Here is a 24,612-nt window from a genome sequence, read left to right as displayed (position 1 = left end):
AAATCCAACTATTGCTATACAACAATATTCGCATTCTTCAAATCAATCTAAACAAAAGCTCTTAAACAATCGAAAATGCTCTTCAACTTGCTTTAGAACTCAAAATTGATCTCATAATCATTCAAGAACCCTGGATCCTCATAAATCCTAAAAAAGACTTCTCCTTTACCAGATCTATTGCCCACTCCAATTTCTCTCAACTCCTCCTCAACAATCCATCGAACCTGTATCCCCGAACTATGATCCACATTTCAAAAGGATTCAAACCGCTAATAGCCCTAGCTCCCAACTCCCTTAATGATCCAGATATTCAAATTATTAATATCATTTAAGGAAATCATATAATATAACTTATCAATATCTACAATGAAGCGGATCAAGCCAAACAAAAAGGTTATATTATCGAAAGATACCTTTTCAATACCCCTTTTGCTCATCACACTATCCTCGTTAGAGATTTCAACTCCCATCACCCTTGGTGGGGCCCCTTCTCTGATAAGAGCTCAAATGCCGACTTACTCGCCGAATGGCTTGAGGATTACAACCTCGCTCTACTGAACGAATCAGGCACAAATACCTTTTATCGAATAAACATAACAAATCCAAATGTCCTAGATCTTACCTTTGCTATAGATTCAATATCTCCCAATATCACTGATTGACAAGTCCTTCCTGATCTTGGATTAGACTATTTAGATATTCTCTTTGAAGTAAATAGCACTTCATCCCATACAATGAATACAGTTCAGATAGCAAAATTTAATACAAAATTTGTGGATTAGGAAAAATTCGCATATACCCTCAAATCGGAAATATCGAGGTCAACTACCTTAAATTCGATTGATTACCTTAGTATCGCTACCTTAGAACCCAAATCTCTTGATTCATTTCTCGACAAAAGCCAATATATACAAGTATTAGATGAAGTTATAAAGGAATTCATCCAAATAATCACTTATTCGGTTGAAATCAGTATATCGAGGATCACATCCACAAAAAGAGCTAAACCCTGATGGTCTCCAAAGCTGAAAGCCTTTCGAAAACGATTCGCCAACATATATGAGAACGCCAAGCTTTACCCGGAAGACGATATGTTCAAGAAAATCTACTAGTCAGCTAGGAATCATTACTTCTAAACTATTAAAACAGCAAAGAAAAACCATTAGAATGAGTTTCTTGAAAAAGAGGATACCCAATCTATATTCAAGGCAATATCATACACAAAAGATATGAAAACCGAATGGATCCCAAATATTCGATCTAATCTCTCTCAAATAGAAAGTTCTTTCGAGGGAAAATGCTCTACATTTAGATCGACCCTATTTCCTCCCCCTTTATTCACCCCACCGCCCAACTGGGAAAGCTATCAACAATCCGAGAAATGGGAATGGCCTGACCTTACAAAGAGCGAACTCCGAAATATATGCTCAACAAAAATCAAAGGAAAGACCTCTAACCTCGATAAGATCATTTAAGATATCATTCTTCGAGTATATAAAGCAATACCGAAAATATTCTTCATTCTCTTCAATCATCTTATCAATCTCGACTATCATCCTTCTTGTTGGAAACAAGCTATTGAAGTAATACTCAAGAAACCTTTGAAACCAGACTATTCAACCCTAAAAGCTTATAGAGTTATCGCTTTATTAAATTGCTTAGGCAAAATAAGTGAAAGAATTCTGGCTCAAAGACTTAGCTACTTAGCGGAGATTATGGAATTACTGTGTGAACGAAGTGAATGACTTCAATTCAATTACTACTGTAATAAAGAACTAAGCGGACGCGAAAGAGACTAGCTCTTTTAGTAAGTCTATATAAGACTTACTACTTTCAATATGTAGCTAGCTCTTTAGACAGAATACAATTAGATATATAGGACCTATGTAATCCGTGGGTGCTACGTCTTCCGTATCCTTCTTGTACCAACACTAATTAGTGATATCACAAATTAATCGATTTACTATTTTTCTTTACACAATCAATAGCTTTGCCAATTTTCAGCAAAGTTAATGCCACCATTCTAAGAATATCTTATTCTCCCCATCACATTTCACCAATCATGTCGAAGAGACCCAGTATCTTCGAAAAAGGAGAGAGTTACAAGCCGCCAGAGAGACCAAAGACCCCCGGCGCATACGAATCATCGACCTTAACCAGTCACGACGATGCATTCGTAGGAGACGATTCCAAAGACGAACTTGGAGAAAGAACTCCAACTCCAATCAGAAATCTTCCTATTCATGAACCCCCACTATTCATGTTTCCAAAGGACTTATTGAGAGCCAGGGAGATATACGATAAATTCAAGCCTTGTGACGGCTATGAGAAGTACATTGATACCTTTTTTCAATACAAGATCGCTGAGTACGAAAACGATGGACTTACGGATGCTGACTTACAAGAGCTTGTTTACGATGATTTCGTTCACCTTAATAGGGAGCATCTAAACTATGTACAAAAGAGAATATTACTTCGTTTTCGTAAACTATTCCGCCGATATGGTGTATACATCAATATCAAGATGAAGGTCGAGAGTGCAATCATAGAGGTTCTTTCTCGCATTGAGCATCACGAATGGATATACCATCAACTTAGAGAATATCAGAGAGATGAATCACAACCTTTTATATCTGCAAAATGGACTAATGTTCCGGTCGGCATAGGCAGCAAGACATTCGATCAAACTCGATCTGGTGAACGCAGCAGCGACCATCCTAATGATCGACAAGCATCTACAGCACCTGTAGCACCTACAGCACCTGCAGCATCTGCAGCCACTACAGCACCTACAGTACCTGAAACCAGTACAGCGCCTGAAGTACCTGAAGCACTTACAGCAACTGCAACGAGGGAACTACCCGAACCTAGATACCGACGAGACGGCCTACATAGACAAACCGGACCACCTCCATCCGATGGCGGCGACTCCAGTGATCCCGATGATTCGGATCACCCCAACAACGGCAACGGTCACGGCAGAGGCAACAAAGCACCAAGATGCGAGAGACCTGGCAATCGAAACAACGACCGAAGTGATGCTAGGTATCAAGTACAACAAGACAGTCGTTTACTCATCGATCTTTCAAAGATATATAGGGACAATGATATGTATAAGGGGTATGACGATTCATGGGACCTCAAAGTTTCAATCTTCGATGAGCACTGCCAACGGGTTTCTCTACCAGATCGTCTACGCTATAAAGCATTTCCCACTATGCTTTCGGGTGCAGCTCTTGAACATTATCAAGCCAATATCACCAGCCTTCCTGACTCTTACCAAGGTTTGTGCAGAATGATGACACTGAATTTCGAAGGGCTTGAGCATCAACGCAACATGCTTGTAAAATGGACTAATATTTCGTTCAAATCTTATATTCAGAAAGATCCTACTGAAGACCTCCAAGTAGTATTCAACAACATGGTCATGGATATCCGACTACTTCAGCACACCATCCCAGTTACCATGCGTAATCCCGACGTATATCATATGAGAATTATGACGGCGTACGATGGTGTTCCCGAGTGCTATTCTGCAATCTGTAACCCTCGCAGTACAACAACAGAGCTGATTAACCAGATCAAGCAGACTATCGACTCCTACCAGAAGACATTTCCGAGGAGAACTATACCTACCGAAGTCTTCCTTACAGATCGACGCTTCTACAACAACCCCAGCAACCCTACTCGAAAGCTATATGATAAGTACAGTAGGTACGACAGAAAGCCAAGGCAGACATTTACTGCACCACCCAATCGAAGCAAAGACGACTGCTACTTCCCTGGCTGCAAGATAAAGAGATGTAGATATTACAAGCACACTCAGGAAGAGAAAGATCGTGTTAAGGGAGAATACTGCAACAAGTACAACAACCTCGACGACAAGAGCTTTAAGACACGCTACGATCATTTCATCACTGACACAGGACAAGGAAGCGACAATGATGATAGCGATGATGATGATGTTGGAGATCAGCTTATCGATTAATATTTTATTGATCAGGACGATGATGTCGAAGAGATTTCAAAGACATTCTTTATGTCTATGGGATCATATAACATACAGAAAGCAGCAATCGCATTAAACAATGCTGCTAGTGTATATATGATGACGGTAGAGATATACGTCGCAGAGTAAGAGAGATATAATTCAGAAGAGTTCATGAGTATTATGATAGACACTGGTGCTTCCCGCCGATCTACTGTTGGATACAATCAATATCTAGTGTAAAAGGCAATAAAGGGCACTGAGTATAACCCCGCAACTGTCGGGCAAGCAAATGTGATATATGGTATTGGAAACTCTATATCTATCGGCTCATTCTGGATGAAGCTATTATTCGGCGATGTCGAATGGAACGTAATGAGAGCTGATATCCCATTTCTCTTCTGCCTTGCAGATATGGATAAGTTCAAATTCAAGTACGATAATGTCGACGACGTCGCTATTACGCTATATATGACTCTACCTGTCTATCGACGTTTCGGCCATGCCTTCCTGATGTGGAAGGTTAAACTCCAGAACATCATCCAGTACTCTATAGATGATGGAGAGTGCCTACTTACAGAGGTAGAACTACGACGAATTCACAGACGATTCGGTCACCCATCGGCACGCAAGTTCTACAAGGTACTCAAGCGTTCAGGACATGACGAAGATTTTGAGGCGATCAAACAACTCACCAAGTTCTGCCATCACTGCCAACTTCATGGCAAGTCACCCGGCAGATTCAAATTCTCATTACCTGACAAAGATTACAACTTCAACCACTCCGTGCTGGTCGACGTACTTTACATCGATCGTGACCCAGTATTACATGTCGTCGATGACTCTATATGCTTTCAGGCAGCACGATGGCTGGACAATATAAATGCGAAACATATATAGGATAAACTGCGTGAATGTTGGATCGACACCTATATCGGTCCTCCAGAATATATTGTTCACAACGCCGGCACCAACTTCATAGCCAAGGAATTCAAGCAGCATGCGACCTCAATGTCGATTCAGACAAAGACCGTACCGGTTGAAGCCCACCATTCTATTGGTAAGGTTGAAAGATTTCATGCACCTTTACGAAGATCACTCAAGATCATTCAGGAAGAAACTCAGGATATCGGTGTCAGCAAGGCCGCGATGCTACAAATGGCTGTTAAAGTTATCAACGATACCGCAGGACCAAATGGATTGGTACCAACACTCCTTGTCTTCGGTACGTTCCCACGCATAGTTGATTCTGATCCTCCTACACCGAACATTCAGCAGCGAGCATCAGCAATATCAAAGGCCATGAAAGAAATTCATAAGTTACACAGTGCAATGAAGGTTCGAAATGCTCTAAATACACGCAATGGTCCATCAACAACTGCACTCCATGAATTACCTCTAAACAGTAAAGTTCTGGTGTGGAGAGAGGGCAGCGGGACCGCAGCAGGGGAATGAAGAGGCCCATTCTCACTCGTCAGTATGGAAAAAGAGACTTGCATTATCGAACTACCTCGTGGACCAACAAGATTCAGATCTACATCTGTTAAGCCGTATTATGATGCGACTGAAGAAGAGAACATCACTTTGCCAGAATTTGGCACAGTTATGTCGCCAGAAGATCCAGAAGCACTACAGGGTCCACTACCGAACGCACTACAAGACGATGAGGTACTCGACTCAATCACAGTCATACCACCAGAGGGCTATACATCCAACAAACCACCTCGCAGTAGTGCCCGAAATGCTAGCGATGTTGATCAATTCGAATGCACTAGTCGAGACATATCATCATCTACACCTCAGATTCGTGTCTTTATGCAAGAACACACAGCACAGTACATGACTGACTTACCTGATCCAGTCAAATATAAGGATTCCAGGAAGAAGGAGATCGAGGGTTTGACGGAGAAAAGTGTGTTTGAAGTCGTGCCCATATTGGATATCCCCCCAGGTACACACATATTCAGATCACGATTTGTTGACGAAGTCAAGAATGAAGGCACGAGTACTGAATTCAGCAAGTCACGATTGGTTATTCAGGCATATAACGACGTTGAAAAGACTACCGTTTTGACACAATCACCAATTATTCAACGATCGTGTCAACGTATATTAGCATCGCTAGCTGCCAGTACAAGAAAAGCAAGTGATACAAGCGTGTACATCCAAGACATCACTCAGGCATATACTCAATCAACATCGAATTTACACCGTACATTCTATGCTCACACTCCTGAAGAGATGAATTTACCAACCGGGATGATTCTACTAGTCATAAAACCATTGTATAATGTACCAAAGGCTGGAAATCACTGGTTCAAGACCTATCACACTCACCACTATGAAAAGCTCAAGATGCAGCAATCAACGTATGACCCCTGTCTCTTATACACCAACAATGAGGACACTGGATTCGGTATCGTAGGACTCCAGACAGATGATACACTCATCGTCGACAACGAGAAATTCATTCAAGCCGAAGAAAAAGAGCTTAAGGATGCCAATTTCATAGCTAAAGACCGCGAAGAACTTACTCATGATCATCCACTAAAGTTCAATGGTGTCACCCTCGCACTCCAAGAGGATGACATTTACCTTAATCAGGAGAAGCAGTGCATGAATCTTCAATCTGTCTCTGCAGAGTCTACAGATATTCATGATACCCGTGGTAAGGTTCGAAAGAACGCATCTACACATGATCAATATGTTACACAACGAGCCCGAGGTGCATACGTAGCAACTATGTGTCAGCCCGAAGCATCTTTCGACCTATCAATAGCAGCACAGACAACGAAGCCAGACAAAGACGACATCACAGCGCTGAACAAGCGTATCAAGTGGCAAAAAGAAAATTCCTCCAGAGGACTGAACTATGTTCCACTTGATTTAGATTCATTCAAGATCGTCGTCTTCGCCGATGCTTCTTTTGCTAATAATAAGGACTATTCGTCGCAAATTGGCTATGTAATTGTAATGATGGACAAGCACAACAACGCCAATACCATACATTGGTCATCCATCAAATGCAAGAGAATCACACACAGCGTCTTAGCATCAGAGCTTTACGGGTTAGTTCAGGGATTTGACATCGATGCTGCAATCACAGCTACAGTCGGCGCCATCCTGAATCAGGAGACACCGCTGACTATTTGCACTGATTCAAAGTCATTGTACAACTTACTCACGAAGCTAGGTACAACAAGTGAGAAGAGATTGATGATCGATATCATGGCACTTCGACAGTCTTACGAACGCAGGGAGATTGTTGAGGTCATATGGATCGACGGACCTACTAACCCAGCCGATGCGATGACAAAAGGGAAGCCATGTCAAGCATTAACTGATCTCATTAATACGAATAAGATCAGCATCAAGCCAATGAAATGGGTAGAGAGAGAGTAGGGAGGGGGGTACGGAATCTGTCGGCAAGAGGTCAGGAACTTCACCGGCAAAAGGAGTTTTACTGATTTTCGAATTTCATTTCGTATGAATTGAAGATCATAAGAGAGAGTTCCCAGTGTGTGAACGAAGTGAATGACTTCAATTCAATTACTACTGTAATAAAGAACTAAGCGAACACGAAAGAGACTAGCTCTTTTAGTAAGTCTATATAAGACTTACTACTTTCAATATGTAGCTAGCTCTTTAGACAGAATACAATTAGACATACAGGACCTACGTAATCCGTGGGTGCTACGTCTTCCGTATCCTTCTCGTACCAACAGTTACTCTTGTAAAATACAAATGATTAATACGAGTAAGATTCGTTTGTTGAAAGAACACATCATTTTCTGAATATCAATGCTGCACAAGGAAGAGAAGTGCAGAGCTTGAGGAACTGGGTGAGTAACACAGGTGGCTTAAGTAGGGAAGAGACAGCATACTTGTCATACGACAAGGAATTAATGTCTTTGGCTTCTCCTGGAGATGATGCAATGAAGCGGTCAGAGAATTGGGTAGAGGATGCACTCATCAAGTTCTATCAGATTTTTCGAAAGGTATATAGCAGATTCTTAGATGGAATAATAAGCTAATAATATATAGAATTCTTTACACAATATCTCAGATAGTCCAAACATCTACATTTATTCTGGTTCCACGATCAAACACCTGGGGAGAATCTTGGTTCTTTTCCTTACAATAATTCTACTGTTGATACCTATCATTGCTTGCACCAGAATTAACAGCACTTCAACCCGAATGATGATGATCATAATTTCAATAATGTTGTTCCTAGCGGTCGTATCTTGGTTAACAAAATCGAGAACAATAGATTTGATTATGGCAGGGGCGACGTAAGTTATAAAGGTGATATGTATAAAACAATTAGCTGATCACAGACTTGTTCAGATATACTACAATCTTAACTGTATTTGTTTCTCAGACCAGTAGTAGCTAGGAAAACTGCTTTATGCCTCAAAAAGTCGATACCTGTTGGGGCTTGCTACCAATAAATCAAGAATCTGCCGACAACATGCATCCGCCACAAACCAAGATACACGTTCGACTTATTGGAAATCAAAAGGTTCTAGAAATAGAAGGAAAAGAGAAATTGGACTATGTATACACTCGTTTCTAGACAGCTAGCTAGAAACAATCAACCATCTCTACCTTGATTCGTTATAGCCTTCAATTTATGAATTGAATTGAATTGAATAAATTAACGTCTACTCTGAGTCTAAGACTATATAAGACGGTTATGGGCTCTAATGAGCTCTGAACAGACAACAGTGTGGAGTTAGGCAGACCAATTAGGCCTACTAGTTACATGGTTTAGGTGATTGAAAAATCCTAAATCTATAAGTTGGGTGGGGGAAGTGAAAGCTAGACCTGGGGGATAGACCCCGCCTTATAAACGCCAAAGCAAAGGTAAGTAAATCAATGTGAAAATGTTTGGGTTTTAAGTTGGAAGGGGAATTAATCCCCTCTATTAGCTTCAGCACCATCCTCTCTTCTGACCTCCCCCTTCTCCTTAGTCTTCTCCTTCTTCCTCTTCTTCTTGTGTTCTAGTAAAGTGCCACGATCTAATGGCTATTCTGGTTGAGTTGATGAGCTCTTTCGCGGAGCTCCTGTTGTAATTCTTCATCCTCAAAGGGTGACGACTCATCACCACTTACTTGAGTCTCGAGCGGCTCTTCTGGCTAATCATTTGATACTGAAAATCCCATCCATTCCTGAGAGGGCTCGTAATCCTCACAAACTGACGCCGGTCTCATAGTTGTATCGTTCTGGTTAATTTGGTTAATTTGGTCAATTTCTATTCCGGGCCTCATTTCATCCGATGGGTCCGAAGGCAATGAGGCGGCAGATGCCCTTGCAGACCTAGGAGCATTCGAACCCCAGCCGCCGCATGGCCAAGCGAGCCGTCCTACAATCAGCGGGACTGGATCGATTTCCAGAGACCTCTGCCAGCAATCACAGCAAGAATGGTGGGCTAAAAATCTCCTCAAGCTATCATCGAATTACAAGAAGTGGCTACCTACCTATGCAATTAGAGCACTACCAGAGCTGTATCTCCCACGCTCTACACTACACCGATTCCTTGCAATCCGTGCAACACACGGAGACTTTGCTTGGTACCATCGATGCTCTCAATACATTGATGCTATACTGGGGTGTTCATGTAAAAGTGCTAAAGCACCACTGTATAGTGTTCTATGCTCACTCACTAGACGGTGCTTCAACGAGTGGCCGTCTAAGCTAAACACTCCACCACAGAACCAGTACAGACTGTCAGATACCTCAAATGCTTAATCATTAGGCCTTTGGACTTCCCTGCACTACTAAAACTTACTAGATTTTACTCTAGGCTGTGTCTCTAATCCCCTTCTACCTTCTTCTCTACTATAGCTCCTATAATCTCCTTCTATCGATAACTCTCTGTCCTCCCTCTACGCTCTCACTCAAACGCCTATGGGTGTACAACACCTTTCTGCAGCTTCGACTGCACACTGTTCTTCGCGATTTATGCATAAAAAATATGTCTATGGCTATATGGCAGATAATTGCAGGCTTCACCTAAACGGAGCGGTGTGCCTATTTACCGGACGGATTTATCGTCCATTCTTAGCCCCAGGGCATGATGTTGAATCCTGATGCCTTGTATTTAAGGTTACCAAATGCGGGGTACTTGCCAAGGCTATCACAGGCATGTGCTTTTGATTTTGATAATCTTCGGTCACAGACCATTAGGCTGGAAATAAGCCGGGAACATGATAGGGAGAAAATTATACTCTGCACGAGACTGAATTGAGGATGAGAAGAAATGGCTTTTGGGAGGGGGTGGACCGCGTCGTTTTCTGGGGTTGTAAGAGAACGGTTGTGTAAACGCTGAGGCAATTTAGTAAGCGGTCGAGGCTGCATAAAATAGCGTCCAAAGCTGCTGGATTCAGCAGTCCAGACCGTCGTACTTAGACATAGGCTATTATTAAAATATTATTAAAATATTATTAAAATATTATGGATTATTAAATTTCTTTTTTAAATTTGTCACGAATCACGATTATTATAACACAATAAAAGCAAGTACGGAGGTTTGTGTGACGCCTCACACCTCCGGGTCACGTGGCATGCCCCGTTTGTATTTAATCATAGGAAAACTCTCTACTCTTGTTTTCCTTCTTCTTTTCTCCTTAGCTTAGTATTTTCTAATACAAGATACTTTACCCAGTATTCTTGAGTGTGACAATAGTTTAGTCTATCCAGTCTAAAGGATAGCCCGGATAGATTAGTCTATCTAGGCTATCCAATAGTATTCAGAAGTATATAGTTAAGATAGTTTCATAGTTTAGAAGCTTTGTGCTCAACTTAGTTATCAATTAGTTTACCTACATTCTACTTGATCTAGTAACGACTTCACTTCCAAGTGAATACCAGTGATAAAGCCTTAACCCACAACTACCAACCAGACGAAACCTCAGGCAGACGCTGCCTTCAGTACAGTATCGTTACAAAATTCTTATTAAAGTTTAAAATAAAAGATAAGAGATAAGAGATAAATTATAAATGATAATAAGTATTTTTGAAGTTTTTTGTATTTAAAAAATAAATAAGTAAAATAAAGAGCTTGAGAGTTATAGTGTCACGGTTGTTCTAGGGATGAAGACTGAAAGGATATCTATAATTATAAATAATAAGCCTATTATCATAATCTTAGTATACAACTAATGGAATACTGTTACGACGGCTTCTGGCCTCGTATCATATGACCACGTACGAAGTCATGTGATCCCTTCGATCCCTTTACCGAAGGGATCGAAGGGACCGGAGGGACGATAGGCATGAAGGTCTATATAATCAAGACGGATTTCCTTTGTATAGAGCTTCGTGCTCAAGATCAATCATTTAGTATACTCTACTATTAGTTAAGAATTGCATTATTGTCATTACTTTAAGTCCCTGCTTGACGCCTAGTTATAAACCACCTCGAGAGCCTAGAGCACTGTAACGATACTGTACCGGAGGCAGCGGCTGCCTGAGGTTTCGTCTGGTTGGTAGTTGTGGGTTAAGGCTTTATCACTAGTCTTCACTTGGAAGTGAAGTCGTTACTAGATCAAGTAGAATGTAGGTAAACTAATTGATAACTAAGTTGAGCACGAAGCTCCTAAACTATGAAACTACTCTGACTATATACTGAACAATAAAGGGGGCCCCTAAAAGCTTTCTGGCTCCTCAAGACTCCTTATCACGCGATTTCTGATGGTGCGTGCGCATACGATCTTCAGGTGACCAAGATCACATACTAATTCGATGAAATCTGATCGTGTTTGCACACGGCCTAAGCTCTCCTAATTAATCAGTTTGTTACCATCGTAACACCATCAATCCTAATGGTGAATCGTGACAAGCACTTCCACGTGATCTAGACGGCAAACCTCGTAACAACTAATTGATTCTTTGCTACGTGTGACTCTTATATATAATAAATTAGTTTTTATTGTGATTTGTATTAAAATGAGTGGGTGAAATTTTGAAAATATAGCGGTAGACTTTGTCACACTCAAGAATACTGGGTAAAGTATCTTGTATTAGAAAATACTAAGCTAAGGAGAAAAGAAGAAGGAAAACAAGAGTAGAGAGTTTTCCTATGATTAAATACAAACGGGGCATGCCACGTGACCCGGAGGTGTGAGGCGTCACAGACTTGATAAATGGAGTAAGAAGAGAGATTGTTGTTGGGTGTAGAGATGGAATTGGTTGTGGAGTGTTGGGATAGTGATGGGGATGGGATTGGGATGGGATTGGGACTAAGATTGGGAGTAAGATTGATATTGGGATTGAGATTGATTGTAAAATGTTTAAAATTTATACTCAGAGCAGGGTGAAGGGAAGAGTAAGAGAGGAGAGAGGGCTGGTTATAATCAGATATTTGAGGATTGGTTTTGGTTTTGGAATTGAGATTGAGATTAGAGGTTATTTGTAAAGGGAAATATTTGAGTTCTTGTTTATTTAAAAGAGAGAAGAAACTAATGATTTAAAATGAACTTAAAATACTAGAAATATTAATTATCTCAAACTCAAAGATTTATTGATATTTATTAACATTAAGACCAAATGAATTATTTTGATAGATTATAAAATATTAATTTATAATTAATAAGTATTTATGTTAAAAGGAATGACCTTACACAGGGAATAGTGGGAAGCTGATAGGGCGGAACTGAGGCTATATTGGTCTTGTATATAAATCACTCATTATCTAAGTTCTACGGAAGTGCGAAGCTCTCCTACAGAGAGCTTTTCAATCTAGTCCTAATAGGACTAGTGCTATGTGCACGTGCTACGCAGGAACCATTCACTTTAACAATTTAATATATAAAATAAAAAGAAATAATCTAAAAGAATTATAGAATTTTATTTTATATTGTGACCAAAAGGGTGTTTATAGACCAGCAATTGTATCTAACTTAGAATCTACAGGTGGAGAGCACCTGTAGATGGGGATAGCTACTCTATATACACACAAATGAATGGCCTAGCCGCAATGGCTAGGCAAAAAGAAGTCATATTTATCCCTCCAATGATCTTACTTTACCGATAACCATTGATACCTAGCACTTGTCCGGATCTGATCCTCAGACCACCTAAATCGCATACTAATCCCGAGTAATCGTATCATGTGTGGACATGGTTAATGTACCTGAGGTTTCTTATATAATAAGGGTGGGAGGAAAGCAGGGGTTTCCGTCACATATATAAAAAGATTCAAGATTTTGATAGGATTGTTATATAATTATATAAAATTTTGTTTTGATTTTATTTTATTCCAAAAAAAAATATCTTTAATATCTTCTTCTTAATCAAATCTAGAAATATTCAAATTAAAATATTAGTAATATAAAAGTAGAATTCAAAAAAAGTTTTGTATTTACTCTTCTTTTTTTTTAAAAAAAAGAGTACTAGGAATCTGAATATATAAATAAAAGAAAGGTAAAATCTCTGATCAAAAAACCAACCAGTGTATTGTGGATAAAGTAATAACATCCTACAAACATAGATGACAAATACAAGTCTTACAATCAATATACAAAAAAAGTCTTTATTCAAATCCAATGTCTTGGAAAATACCAACACCGAATTTATAATCCCCTCGTGAAAATCAAATCGCAATGACGCAAGTTGCGAGGAGCAGGTCCAGCCTATCCCATCCATTCCATCGCATCGATTCATTCATCCATTTCATTCATTACATACCAGTCGCCGTCTTAACAAAAGCAGCAGCTGTACCTGCATCCCTGCCATACGTCAAATGAGGCATCAAAATCAAAGTTCCATGCGCGCAAATATTATCACCAGTATGGCAGATAACTTTGGTTTTTGCGGCTGATGCGCCTGCGACTGGTGATCCGTTGTCTAATATGCGTGTTAGTTTATGGAATGAATGGTTTGACAGGACATTATTTACTTGGGTCACCGAAAATGACTACGGCGCTGACTTTGGCCATGGTGGCTGCGGGAAGCATTTTGGCGGCATTGTGTACGAGTTGGCCTCCTTGAGAGTAGCCTGACATGACAATTTTTGAGTCGGGACAGTTCGTGACGGCTGTTGAAATCATTTGAGCCCTATGATTTATAATTAGTGGTTGGTTTTTTAATGAGGATTGGGATGCATACATCATTTTACTTCCATTTGCATCACCTCCTGCTAAAAACCCGGGAACATCGGCAGGATAGGGAACACCTTGTGCAGCCACTTTGTTGGCTCCTCCAGCGACTTGACCAAGGGCGGCAACTAATGGAGGTCCTGCGACGGTACCGAGAGTTCCTGTTTCTGTGGTTCCACGAGCGAATATAAGCATCATTGGTGCGCATGCACCTGCACCAGCTGCAGCTTTGACATTTCCACTGCTATTACCGCCTCTGAGAACTGGCGTAGCTAGGACGGAAATGGGGAGGAGCAAGAGCGTTAAGTATTGTGGAGTCTTCATTTTGATATTTGCTTTGATGTATTATATTCGTAAAGTAGTAAATGAGTGATGATATGTAAGGTTATTATGTTTTTGGATTGAAAAATGAGCGATAGAAAGCAAGCTTTATTAGAATAATGAATTGAAAAAGAAACGGACATCCATCGAGGCAGACATAAACTTATATCTTCAATCATCCAAGGACCTCAGTTACAAGAATCCCATTATCACCGCAAACTTTTCTATAGAAACCAGGAAAATAGTTGCGATTGGCTGGTATTTTTCATGCAACTTTCATAAAATGGATGCGATGAACTTGCGGCACAGATACAGATTCATCAACATGAAACTCGTCTCAACCTCACCTCACCATCATTCCTACCGAGGTAAAAAAAGAAAATCAGATGGTAACTTTTCTTCTTCTGTTCTATATGGAACATGTTCGATGTTTAGACTATTACATCTGAAAATCTGGGCGTTAAGGCTGTGTTTCCCAAATTCATCAACTTGAGAATGATGGGTACATCGCCGATTGTTCAACATGTTTTAGTACTTTGGTGTGTAGTAGCAGTAGGTTGAATGAAGGATTGGTTGCTGCACAGTGAGTTTCCACTGAATCAAAGATCGTATCCTCTTTGCAGAGCTGCCACAATGTCCATATCAACTTGAATATGTAAACTTACTCCAGATATGAAGCTTTGTAAATGTCCGGAGTCTGATAGTATAGATATCTCCCGTGATTCCGAAGATCATTAGCCCATGTTATCATTTGTCTGTGCGACGAGCCTCAATCTTCATGCATCGGTACTCATCTTGCCAAAGCAACGTGGTTGTGTAATAATAAAGATGTTCGCATCAATATCATTTGAAGCCATGTGGCAGGAAATAACTTTGGAATGGTTGAAGCATTGCCTTTCTTGAAATGAAATCCGATTCCGATTCGTGAACACAATTTGTTCCACCAGGGCCATATCCATTTTAACCTTAACCTTACTTTAACTTTATCCTTAGGGTATTTCAGGATTGTTTTGATTTTTGCTGGGCAGTTTTGGCCAATGATCAAGGGCTAGATTGATATCATAACCATACATCATACATCATATATTATGCGCTGATGTTTGTTGTATCCTCATCGTATTTCGTACTGTGGGGAGAATATGGTGGATGAGATTGGGATGTATTGAGACCTCCAAGGATTCAGATGCTCCCGATATGGCATATGTCCCGGGGCATTGCACGTGCCATGGAAACCTCTCTTCTTTCACTCCCGGTCAAACAATTCTAAACCATTGCAAGATTTCATTTATTTACAAATAATAACCAAATCCATATTTTTTGAATCAGTTAATGACTCGATTTTCGGCAACAACCCAATTTTTGCTGGGCATCGAAGTCCAAAAAGGGGAATTGTTCCCGCAAACAATGTCGAGTAGAAATCCTACAAAGTTTCACACGAAGAAACGGCCCCAGGCGAATTAAATCAAACTCAATGCAAATATATCTATATAAACTATTCAACATCTGCTGGCGGAGAAGGAGGAAAGGACCGCCATAATGTATCTGGTTCGAGGACGAAGTGCAGGATAATAATTGGAGCAAAGAAGCTCGAGAAGGACTGATGCCATATCTAGAAATTCGACTGAAATAAAGGCAAGTCAGCTTCGACTAGAGGGCAAAGTAGTAGCTAAAGTTATTGCGTTGATATGGCAATCAAAGTAAGGAACATCTTCGATGATCTCATATCAACATGTCTTATTTGATCGCATGGTAATGTCTTCAATTCAACAACAATTGTGGCTCGAGAAACCGGCTTCTGCCTAAATTATATTCCTGGACGGATCAACCATGGTCTGTACAAAAGCCTCCGTCACTCTAGAGAAGGATGCGTTCCCTATCATTGCACCCCAGGAGTTACCCTTAAGTCGAAGGTCATCTCTTGAAAAGAGAACATAAACCGGCGTATAATACAACAAAATACACCAGCAACATCTCACACTCCACCTTCCTTCCACGAATATTCAGACCCACCCGCTTCAAGCTTGGGGATTCTGTATCGCTGTATTTTCTTATAATTTTCTAAACGATACGTTGGTTCTTCATGTTGAACTTCATATGCATTTTGTTCTTTGAAGTCGTTAATCTACTGTTCATGGAAGTCCTTTAGCAGTTTTGACGCTGGAGCAGGAACTTATTCTTCCTCCATGTGTTGTCACTAAGTAGTGGTTAGCGTACTATGAACAAAGGCCTTTTATTCGTCTAATAGGTCGCTATAGTGGCATAAAAGTTTCATCCCACGTTGTATCTAAGATACCTATCCACAGAGCTGTAGCAACTCGGGGAAAGTTGATAGTTAACAGGCCAGACTACGATGTGATCTTTACAACTGTGGAGAGCTTGAATCTTTAGACTCTAAAAAGAAGTTTTAAGTTTTTTTTAATGTCTGGAGATTTCACCCTAGGTTCTAATCTATTAAACCTAGAGCTAGAAAGGAATGAAAGAAATGATGAGCTGGAGTATACAGCTCTCATACCTTTTTATCTAAACGGTCAAAGAAACAATCACAAGACATTGAAGTATATAATCTATGCTCTAAACTATGCGTACCTACACAAATATACCACTTCAAAAAAAAAAAGGCTGATTATGAACCGGCAAGGATAATATAACGAAAACAAATACAATTATTACGTTGTTTCCCTTTCATATATACTCAAGGTCATTTTAACGAAATCTCTCTCTTCTCATATCCAACCGCTTTCCCATTAAACATTCCATCCTCCCCACTAACCATCTCCATATCCGCATTACCCTTCAACAACTCAGCTCTGATCGGTGCATCCGGCCCTTCGCCCCTCCGCTCCACAACATCAAAAGCAAACCACTCCGGCCTAACAATAACATAGGCCGTATAATCATACCACGGCACCTCAATATCCTCACCCTTCTCATTCTTCTTCTTCCTAATATCTACACTCCACAATATCGTCGCTATAACTGTAAACAGCACCATCTCTACATAATCCTGTCCGATGCAAGCGCGTCTTCCCCAGCCAAATCCATGCTGGGATTTGATCGAGGGCCAATGAGTAAGTGGTTCTCGGTATGTGGGATATTCGGAAGAGAGCCAGCGCTCCGGGCGGAAGTTCTCGGGATCGGGGTAGAGGACCGGGTCTCGGCATAGACCCCATTCGAGGGCAAAACAGGTAGTGCCTTTGGGGATGTAGTAGCCTTCGTATATGTCATCTTGTGTGAGGACATGAGGAACCCCTGGTTGATTTTGTTAGTTCTTCGGTTCTTATCAGATGCTTTGCCCATTTACTCCGAAACAAAATTTCAGGGAGAGGAGATGAAATAGGAAAAGGAATTAAACGTACCTGCAGGAGCTGGACTTCTCCACCTGAATATCTCCCTGATGATTGCCCTCACTACAGGCATGTTTTGAATATCTTCATAAGTCGGTGGTCGTTCCCCACACACTCTATCTACTTCCTCTTGTCCCTTACGTTGCCACTCCGGGCTAACAATCATAGCATGAAAGAAACTTTGGATAGGTGACGACGTGAGGATACTACCAATCAAAGCCAACATACCCACCGAGTACGTATTATCCTCATCCAGATTAGGAGTAGTAGGCATTGTAAGATGTCTCGCCATCCAAGAAGCATTCGGCTTCTCACTTTGAAGCGACTTCCTCACTGCCTCTTTTTGCCCAAACCAGAAATTTCTCTCTCGTAGAAAACGTACGCGTTCTTCGACTTTCCATGGTTGCAGAAAATCTGGAACCCATTCTGGAAATTTGCGGAGGAAGGGTAGTTTGTTTTGGATGTCACCGTCGGCGGAGATGCGGCGGAGAAGTTGGTTGGCTCGCATGATGGTTTCTTTGGCGGTGGAAAGACGAGAATCGTTCCAGGCCATTTGACCGGAGATTTGGGCTGTACATTCTTCGCAGAATTGTTTAAAGAGGTGGGGCTCGGCGACTAGGCGGGTAACGAATGTTGCGGCGCCTTTTTGAGAAAGTGCCTTGAGACGATCGGGTGGCATACTGGACATGGTGTTTTTCATCCAGTTTTTTATACGCTTCATGTCCTCTAGGAGAGAATTAGTACGATATGAGTGGATACAGAAATGTTGGGACTTACCTCCGTAGGTAACAAGAGGAATATATCTATTGCTGTATCTGCAATCATCTCCAATAGCCGCAAGGAATGGTCTATCCGAGTAGATGGCTCCTCTCTTGACAAACAGTTCTTCACAAATTTTGTGAGAGGTAATCCAGACAGTGTTGTCTCCATTTAGGTTGACTTGAAAAATGGCACCATAATCCCTACTCCAATCCACCATCTTCATCCATGGATTCTTTGGGTCGAGATCAGGAACTGAACCAATGACCGGATATCCTGTAGCAAAACATTAGGAACTCTCGTGAGCGAGGCATCATGCATATTTTATCTCACCTTTTGGACCCGGCAATGACTTGGCGCCATCAGGTATTTTGACCTTTTTGGAAAGACGGCCATAAGAAATATAACATGCAAAAATCACAGCAGAAATAACGAGCAATAATGAAGAGTACGCCATAGTTACCAGCGGCGAAACGATCGAATGTAAAATTATAAAATGCAAAGAAGTAAAAGAGGGAAAAGATCTTGGGAGACTCGATACTAATAAGTGGTCCCCATTTCAGATCTCGGAAAGCAAGAACCAGAAAAGGCAAAGAAACACGATTAAATAATCCATTAGTCTTAGTTGAATACTAATTTCTTATTCACGATGTAGGATCCACTAAGACCAAAATAGTCCCTTCACCAACTATACCCTCATTCATTTTGACCGAGGACGAGGACCAAGCCGCGCTCCTAAACACAAAATATACTTTCCAAGTGTATGCAGATCACAGCAACAAGTGAAGATTGTTCCCGTTGCTGAAACATTGCAGATGCGCTATCTTCCCAAGCACGGATACTATCATACTAGTGATGGCCCGCTAAGCTCTAGTGCCCCTTTTTAGTGCTGAAATTCGTTTAGTAGTATATTCTAACAATGGGTCCCTGAGGGCTGATAGACACATGGTTTGTTTGAAGCTGGCCCTATTTTTCTCTCAGCTTGTGTTCAACGAATGTGCTTTTTGTACTACTAGGTAACTTTAAAATGACTTATGTCTTCCATAACCATTTTAACCAAGCTTTTGAGGATGAATGGCTAGTCACGAGGACTGGTACAAGGCTGAATGAGTAATATGCTCAGTCACAATTTCTGATTAACTTTTTAGTAAGGAAAAGACTATCGATGCCTACCTAGGTATGCATAGATCTTGACTAAGCCGATAGCTCTATTGAAACAGGCCCGAGCTACCGCGAGGTCGATTGGTAGTAGCGTATAAAAAATCCTAACCCCGCGGGCCTGTCTTCAAAAGCCGAGAGCCTGCCGCACAGGGCACCATGTTCCCTAAACCGTACGTAACCTCCCGATTCGAATCCTTTGGTTCATGTTCGTACATGCAATTCAGGTATCTGTGAGGATGGTGCATTATCAATCGATGGATATCGCAACCTAACGGAAGCTAATGCCGACTTAAGCGCGAGTGTCAAAAGAGAACTCAAGAGGGTTGATTTCGTCTTTTCGTGTTCAGGTACTCTAGATCTAGAGTACGAGACGTAAGTTATTTGCCCTCTTAGGAAAGAGTCTAGCCATATTTTTGTCGAAACTTCGGTAGGTGCATGGATGAGAGCCCCGACCGAGTAGGCTTTTATCAATGATGGAAGGAAGGGAAGAGGATACATTTTTCACATCATCTTCATTCGCAATTTATACGTCCGATATCACCGTCTTCCCTAAAACTGCGTATATCTCAGATTCCCAAGATTTTCCGATGGCCCGCGGAGATTTCATTTGCAGAATTTTGATAATCATAGCTAGTGCTAATATCTTCATTTGATATGCGTGTACAGTACTCTCAGCTCGTACTGTAGGCTTACAACACACGAAGGTGATACTTCCATCGAATTCTGAACATAGTCAGTACATTGTTTTTGGTTATATCACACTTAATATCATGTATATTCTTTTGACTCCATTACTAGAGAATTAAAGCATGCAAAGAAAACTTTCTCGTTTCTATCCACAATTCCTGAACATGAAGGAAGAGGCATGAGGTAGCTAAACCCTTCCAACCACCGTGCGGCAAAGTACATGAAACAAGACGAATACGCCAAAACTAATAGTTATCGTGGCCAAATTATACCGAAAAAGCCTTTGAAGAATGAGGTACTTTGTAAGATCTTACATACTATAATCAGCATATATACACAGATCTAAGTTCGGTCAAGGAGACAAGATCTCGCAGGTAAATCTCAACGGTATCTGATCTGGTGCTTTTGTTATCAAAGCACACAACGTTGAATTTACTCGAGCATTGGTCCTGCAAAGAAGAAACGACAGCTGCGGAATGATACACATCACAGAGGTTGTCTCACAAACATTTGGGTATCTGACATTCACCTTGTCATATATCATACAGAAGATAGAGTATATTTCGGCGGCTTGAATGTTTCTAACATTGGTGGATTCAACCTCGAACTTCTGGAAGGCTGACCCAAACCATTCTTCAAACTTTTCTCCACAATTTCTATTCAGGTAGCAAAGATAATTGGAAGTTCGAGTTTATTTGTAACTATTTCCATAACTGCTCTCATTGGCAAACTTGTGAAACGGCAGATATATGGTCATATCAGCGGTGGAAAGTGAGTAGGCTGTAAAGATTCTAGCATCAAATATCTTCGGCTCGCCTTATGGAGTCATACGGAATGGGAGACCGGAATGCTGCATATCGGCTTTTTTGAGTTATCTACCTTTGACCCCGTGAAGTTTCAGTTGCTCTACACCTGTGCGATCAAACTAACTATAGAGGAAGACTTTCCTCGCGAAGGCAAACAAACTCACTGTCTAAATGTTTTCTTCCGCAACTTTCAATTAACCATCATCTACCCATTTTGTTATAATCTTTTCAAATCAAAGATATGCCCGAGTAAAAAAAGATAAGGTCGAATGATCTTCTAGTAGTAAGCTACTCTCAGACAAATCCATCACAAAATTCCAATCCTTAAACATATCATCATCGAGGTCAAAAAGCTATCTGCGGATAGACATGAAATCCCGCAAAAATGTATACGGTCCACCACAAACACAATTAGCACATCATTAATCAATTCATCATAGCCAAACAATACACAACAGGCAAATCTGATTTACCATCACAGGAATCGTCGCTGTCGGCAGTTTGTTGGTTTTAATCTTACAAAACCTGAAGTTATCATGCAAACAATGCTGATTGGTAGACGATATACGATCTGGTGGATTAGGTTACACAGTCTAGGTTAATATCTCAAGCCAGCTTACATCATTCATCTAAGCGCCCCCCTCCTTGATATATTTCCATCATGGTATATCACATGGGTATACATATCCGCGTGAACCAACTTCTCGAAACTGAGTACTGCATGCTGTGAGGTTTTATGAGGGAATCGAACCCGTACGTTCGGTAACAGGATGCTTCGTGCGTTCCTTCGAGTCGCGTGTTATTTGTAACCTTGTGAAGGCGATATTTTTATAAAGGGATATGGACTCGGCTTTATTACTACAGTGTAGATATTGCTGTACATATAGAAGGGGTTATACTATGGGTTCATGATATGTTCATTTCTGAGAATGGAAGTTTCATGAATACTTGGTATAATAGTTATATGTAAGGAGGAACGATGATTTTGTCAGCTACACCAGAGTTTTCTCCTTCTCGTTCAAATTCGCCTGATATTCTTACTTTGATAGAAGGTCTATTTATAACTGTCTGCTGTTTATAACATTAAAAGTTGTGCCTTAAAGTAATACTCACGTCATCTTGAAGGTTGAAGGATCCCCAATGATTCCTGCATCTCCATTCTAACCGTAGATTCTGTAGCATCATTCCGGTAATGAGAAGTTATACTGGGAATCTTAAGGGTTATAAGAACTTCCTCTATCTCGACATGACATATAAATATGTAGCAGTGATTATCTGTCAGACTTTTAGTAAGCCATCCTCGTTATTTCCTCAGTGTTTGTTTTTGAACTCCTTTCATTGAAATTCCCAGTCATTATTTTCTGGTGCCAGTTCCATATACATTCGTTATCATGTCTCCTATAAATTTGGTTCTCATAATCGCTTTCATTCTTTCTCCTATCTTGACTTCCTTTGCTGCGGTTTGGAATAACCAAATTAGAGTTCCTGAGGACATTTCCGGAGAAAAATTGACAGTGTTCATCAATTCTAATGAAAAGTCTCTAATTTCTGCTTGGAGAATGTATCATGGAAAGTATCAGAGAGCTTAGATTTTTCAAAGTCAAAGGTAAGACATCTAAGCACATCTAATTCAGCATATTAATACATATAGATATATTTTGAACGTAGCGAAGGCTCTACACCAACTCTCGAACATTGCACAGAAGCCTTTGAGGTTATTATCTCTGAATGCATTGAACCTTCCGATTTAAGAACGTACAGAGGAACCTCAAAATTCGACAATGGAGAAGTCTATACTATTATCAACGGCTTGCACCCCCAAGCACCTATCGTCCCTACAAGTCTGGAGAAACGAACCGAGAGATAACAGACTGCCAAGCACTCCAAAGTTCTTCCAGTAGCATCTGTAAAAGCGACTCACAAACCGACTGCAAAAACAACGCCAAAATGACTGAAGCTCCAGTATCTACTAGTGCAAAGACTAAAAGTCTGAAAATTGCGGAGACCACTCCAAAACTGATTGAGACTCCAAAAACCAAAAATTTAAAGGCTATAGAAATTACCTCAAATCCAACTGAGACTCCCTCAGCTACGAGTCCAAAACCCACACAAACTACCTCAGTACATCTAAATCATCCACTGTCAAAACAAGTTCATCTCCCGAAACTTCCGAAACAACTTCATTATCCACCAGTTCCAAAGTTATAGAGACAACCCGGCCTACATCTAAATCATCCGCCGCCACGAAAAGCATCGCCCCCGAGGCTCCCCAAACAACATCCAAAGCCAGCATTTCCAAAACTGCGGAAAGAATATCGACAACACACTCCAACCAATCTCCCATCAACCAAAAATTCCATAATAAACAAAGAAACTAGTACAAGCACAAGCACAAGTCTCTGTTCCCAAACCTTTCATTTTAGAACCTTCTCTAGCGAGTCTTTCTTTCACCAAGAGTTCCATAGGCGGAAGTAGTACAAGTACTCACTCAATTACCATCTCAACCATTAAAACTCCATCATCTCTTTCCTCTACTAAAGTTTCTTTCCTTAATTCAATACTCCTTCCATCCCCTCCGGCGGGTCCTTTTCGATAGAATTATCCACAGTCTCGAGCTCAATCTCAATCACCAGCAATAATTAAGAGGTAACTTCAAGTCTCTATTCGACTTATGAAACATCGAACAAGATTTTAGAGACAACTAGGGATTTGGTCGTGTTTATATTGAGCGAATCTACATGGCGGGAAATATCATTGCAAAATTATATCCCAAACCATCACTTCAACAAGCGGTATTCACACTCCTGATATTTCAACTACCACATCGAAAGTTTCCACCCAAAGTGAAACATAATCAAGTCCATGTCGAATTCTCCATCGAAAGTAATTAAAAATTCCAGCTTGGCATCTGTTACCTCCAGTCCAAACACGCCTGAACCTACACCAGAGTTAGTACCAATTACAGAATCAAACGACTTTCCAGAACAAGTTGTGAGTAGCGGTGCCCAAACTAGTAGCGTGAACTCTGTTCTTATATCCACAAAAGCCAGCTTCATCGAAAAACCCGCCACCATGCCAACTTCTTCAGTTATTTCTGAATTTCCTAGTAATGAACTAACCCAAGAATTTCCGGAGAAATTGACCAGTTCAGCTGTAACAAAGAACACTACACGGTCGCTGTCTAGATCTGCATCCAGCCATGTCGCTTCAGGCTCAGGCTCGGGCAACCAGTCTCCGCCACATCGGAGTCCCTCTCATCTACTCAAACAAACTTCATCTACACCAGTGAACCCGTACCGTCAGAAATAAATACAGTTGCCAAATTATCAACGATTTCTATCTCTGTTCCTGAAATGACATCTGGTTTATCGAGTTTTGTGATTCAATTCAACAATTCTGAGGAGAGCGATGCTATTTCTAAATCATTAATAGCGTCAATGATT

At 40.7% G+C, this 24,612-nt stretch overlaps 8 protein-coding genes across 8 annotated transcripts; 6 read left to right on the top strand and 2 right to left on the bottom strand.

Annotated features, from left to right (window-relative positions):
• Positions 1-2,062: 2,062 nt before the first annotated feature.
• Positions 2,063-3,988, top strand: SS1G_12713 (predicted protein; the record flags this gene model as incomplete). The annotated part of the gene is made up of 1 exon (XM_001586088.1): positions 2,063-3,988. The coding sequence occupies one exon, from the start codon at positions 2,063-2,065 to the stop codon at positions 3,986-3,988; it is 1,926 nt and encodes a 641-aa protein (XP_001586138.1).
• Positions 3,989-4,402: 414 nt separating this feature from the next.
• On the top strand, positions 4,403-7,390 carry SS1G_12712 (hypothetical protein; the record flags this gene model as incomplete). Its single annotated transcript, XM_001586087.1, has 3 exons — positions 4,403-4,810; positions 4,889-5,213; positions 5,478-7,390. The coding sequence occupies 3 exons, from the start codon at positions 4,403-4,405 to the stop codon at positions 7,388-7,390; spliced, it is 2,646 nt and encodes an 881-aa protein (XP_001586137.1).
• Positions 7,391-7,893: 503 nt separating this feature from the next.
• Positions 7,894-8,520, top strand: SS1G_12711 (predicted protein; the record flags this gene model as incomplete). The annotated part of the gene is made up of 3 exons (XM_001586086.1): positions 7,894-7,986; positions 8,176-8,283; positions 8,449-8,520. The coding sequence occupies 3 exons, from the start codon at positions 7,894-7,896 to the stop codon at positions 8,518-8,520; spliced, it is 273 nt and encodes a 90-aa protein (XP_001586136.1).
• Positions 8,521-9,338: 818 nt separating this feature from the next.
• On the top strand, positions 9,339-9,692 carry SS1G_12710 (hypothetical protein; the record flags this gene model as incomplete). Its single annotated transcript, XM_001586085.1, has 1 exon — positions 9,339-9,692. The coding sequence occupies one exon, from the start codon at positions 9,339-9,341 to the stop codon at positions 9,690-9,692; it is 354 nt and encodes a 117-aa protein (XP_001586135.1).
• A 3,981-nt stretch (positions 9,693-13,673) lies between these two features.
• On the bottom strand, positions 13,674-14,415 carry SS1G_12709 (hypothetical protein; the record flags this gene model as incomplete). The annotated part of the gene is made up of 3 exons (XM_001586084.1): positions 13,674-13,840; positions 13,893-14,050; positions 14,102-14,415. The coding sequence occupies 3 exons, from the start codon at positions 14,413-14,415 to the stop codon at positions 13,674-13,676; spliced, it is 639 nt and encodes a 212-aa protein (XP_001586134.1).
• A 2,695-nt stretch (positions 14,416-17,110) lies between these two features.
• On the bottom strand, positions 17,111-18,972 carry SS1G_12708 (hypothetical protein; the record flags this gene model as incomplete). The annotated part of the gene is made up of 4 exons (XM_001586083.1): positions 17,111-17,661; positions 17,769-18,482; positions 18,534-18,791; positions 18,849-18,972. The coding sequence occupies 4 exons, from the start codon at positions 18,970-18,972 to the stop codon at positions 17,111-17,113; spliced, it is 1,647 nt and encodes a 548-aa protein (XP_001586133.1).
• Positions 18,973-19,832: 860 nt separating this feature from the next.
• Positions 19,833-20,403, top strand: SS1G_12707 (predicted protein; the record flags this gene model as incomplete). The annotated part of the gene is made up of 3 exons (XM_001586082.1): positions 19,833-19,846; positions 19,971-20,048; positions 20,343-20,403. 3 exons carry the CDS (start codon positions 19,833-19,835, stop codon positions 20,401-20,403), a joined length of 153 nt encoding a protein of 50 aa, XP_001586132.1.
• A 2,713-nt stretch (positions 20,404-23,116) lies between these two features.
• On the top strand, positions 23,117-23,377 carry SS1G_12706 (predicted protein; the record flags this gene model as incomplete). The annotated part of the gene is made up of 1 exon (XM_001586081.1): positions 23,117-23,377. One exon carries the CDS (start codon positions 23,117-23,119, stop codon positions 23,375-23,377), a length of 261 nt encoding a protein of 86 aa, XP_001586131.1.
• Between the last annotated feature and the right edge of the window lie 1,235 nt (positions 23,378-24,612).

The sequence above is a fragment of the Sclerotinia sclerotiorum genome, genomic scaffold (assembly GCF_000146945.2).
Source record: "Sclerotinia sclerotiorum 1980 UF-70 scaffold_22 genomic scaffold, whole genome shotgun sequence".
Lineage (NCBI taxonomy): Eukaryota > Fungi > Ascomycota > Leotiomycetes > Helotiales > Sclerotiniaceae > Sclerotinia > Sclerotinia sclerotiorum.
This window is presented reverse-complemented; position numbering and strand designations above follow the sequence as displayed.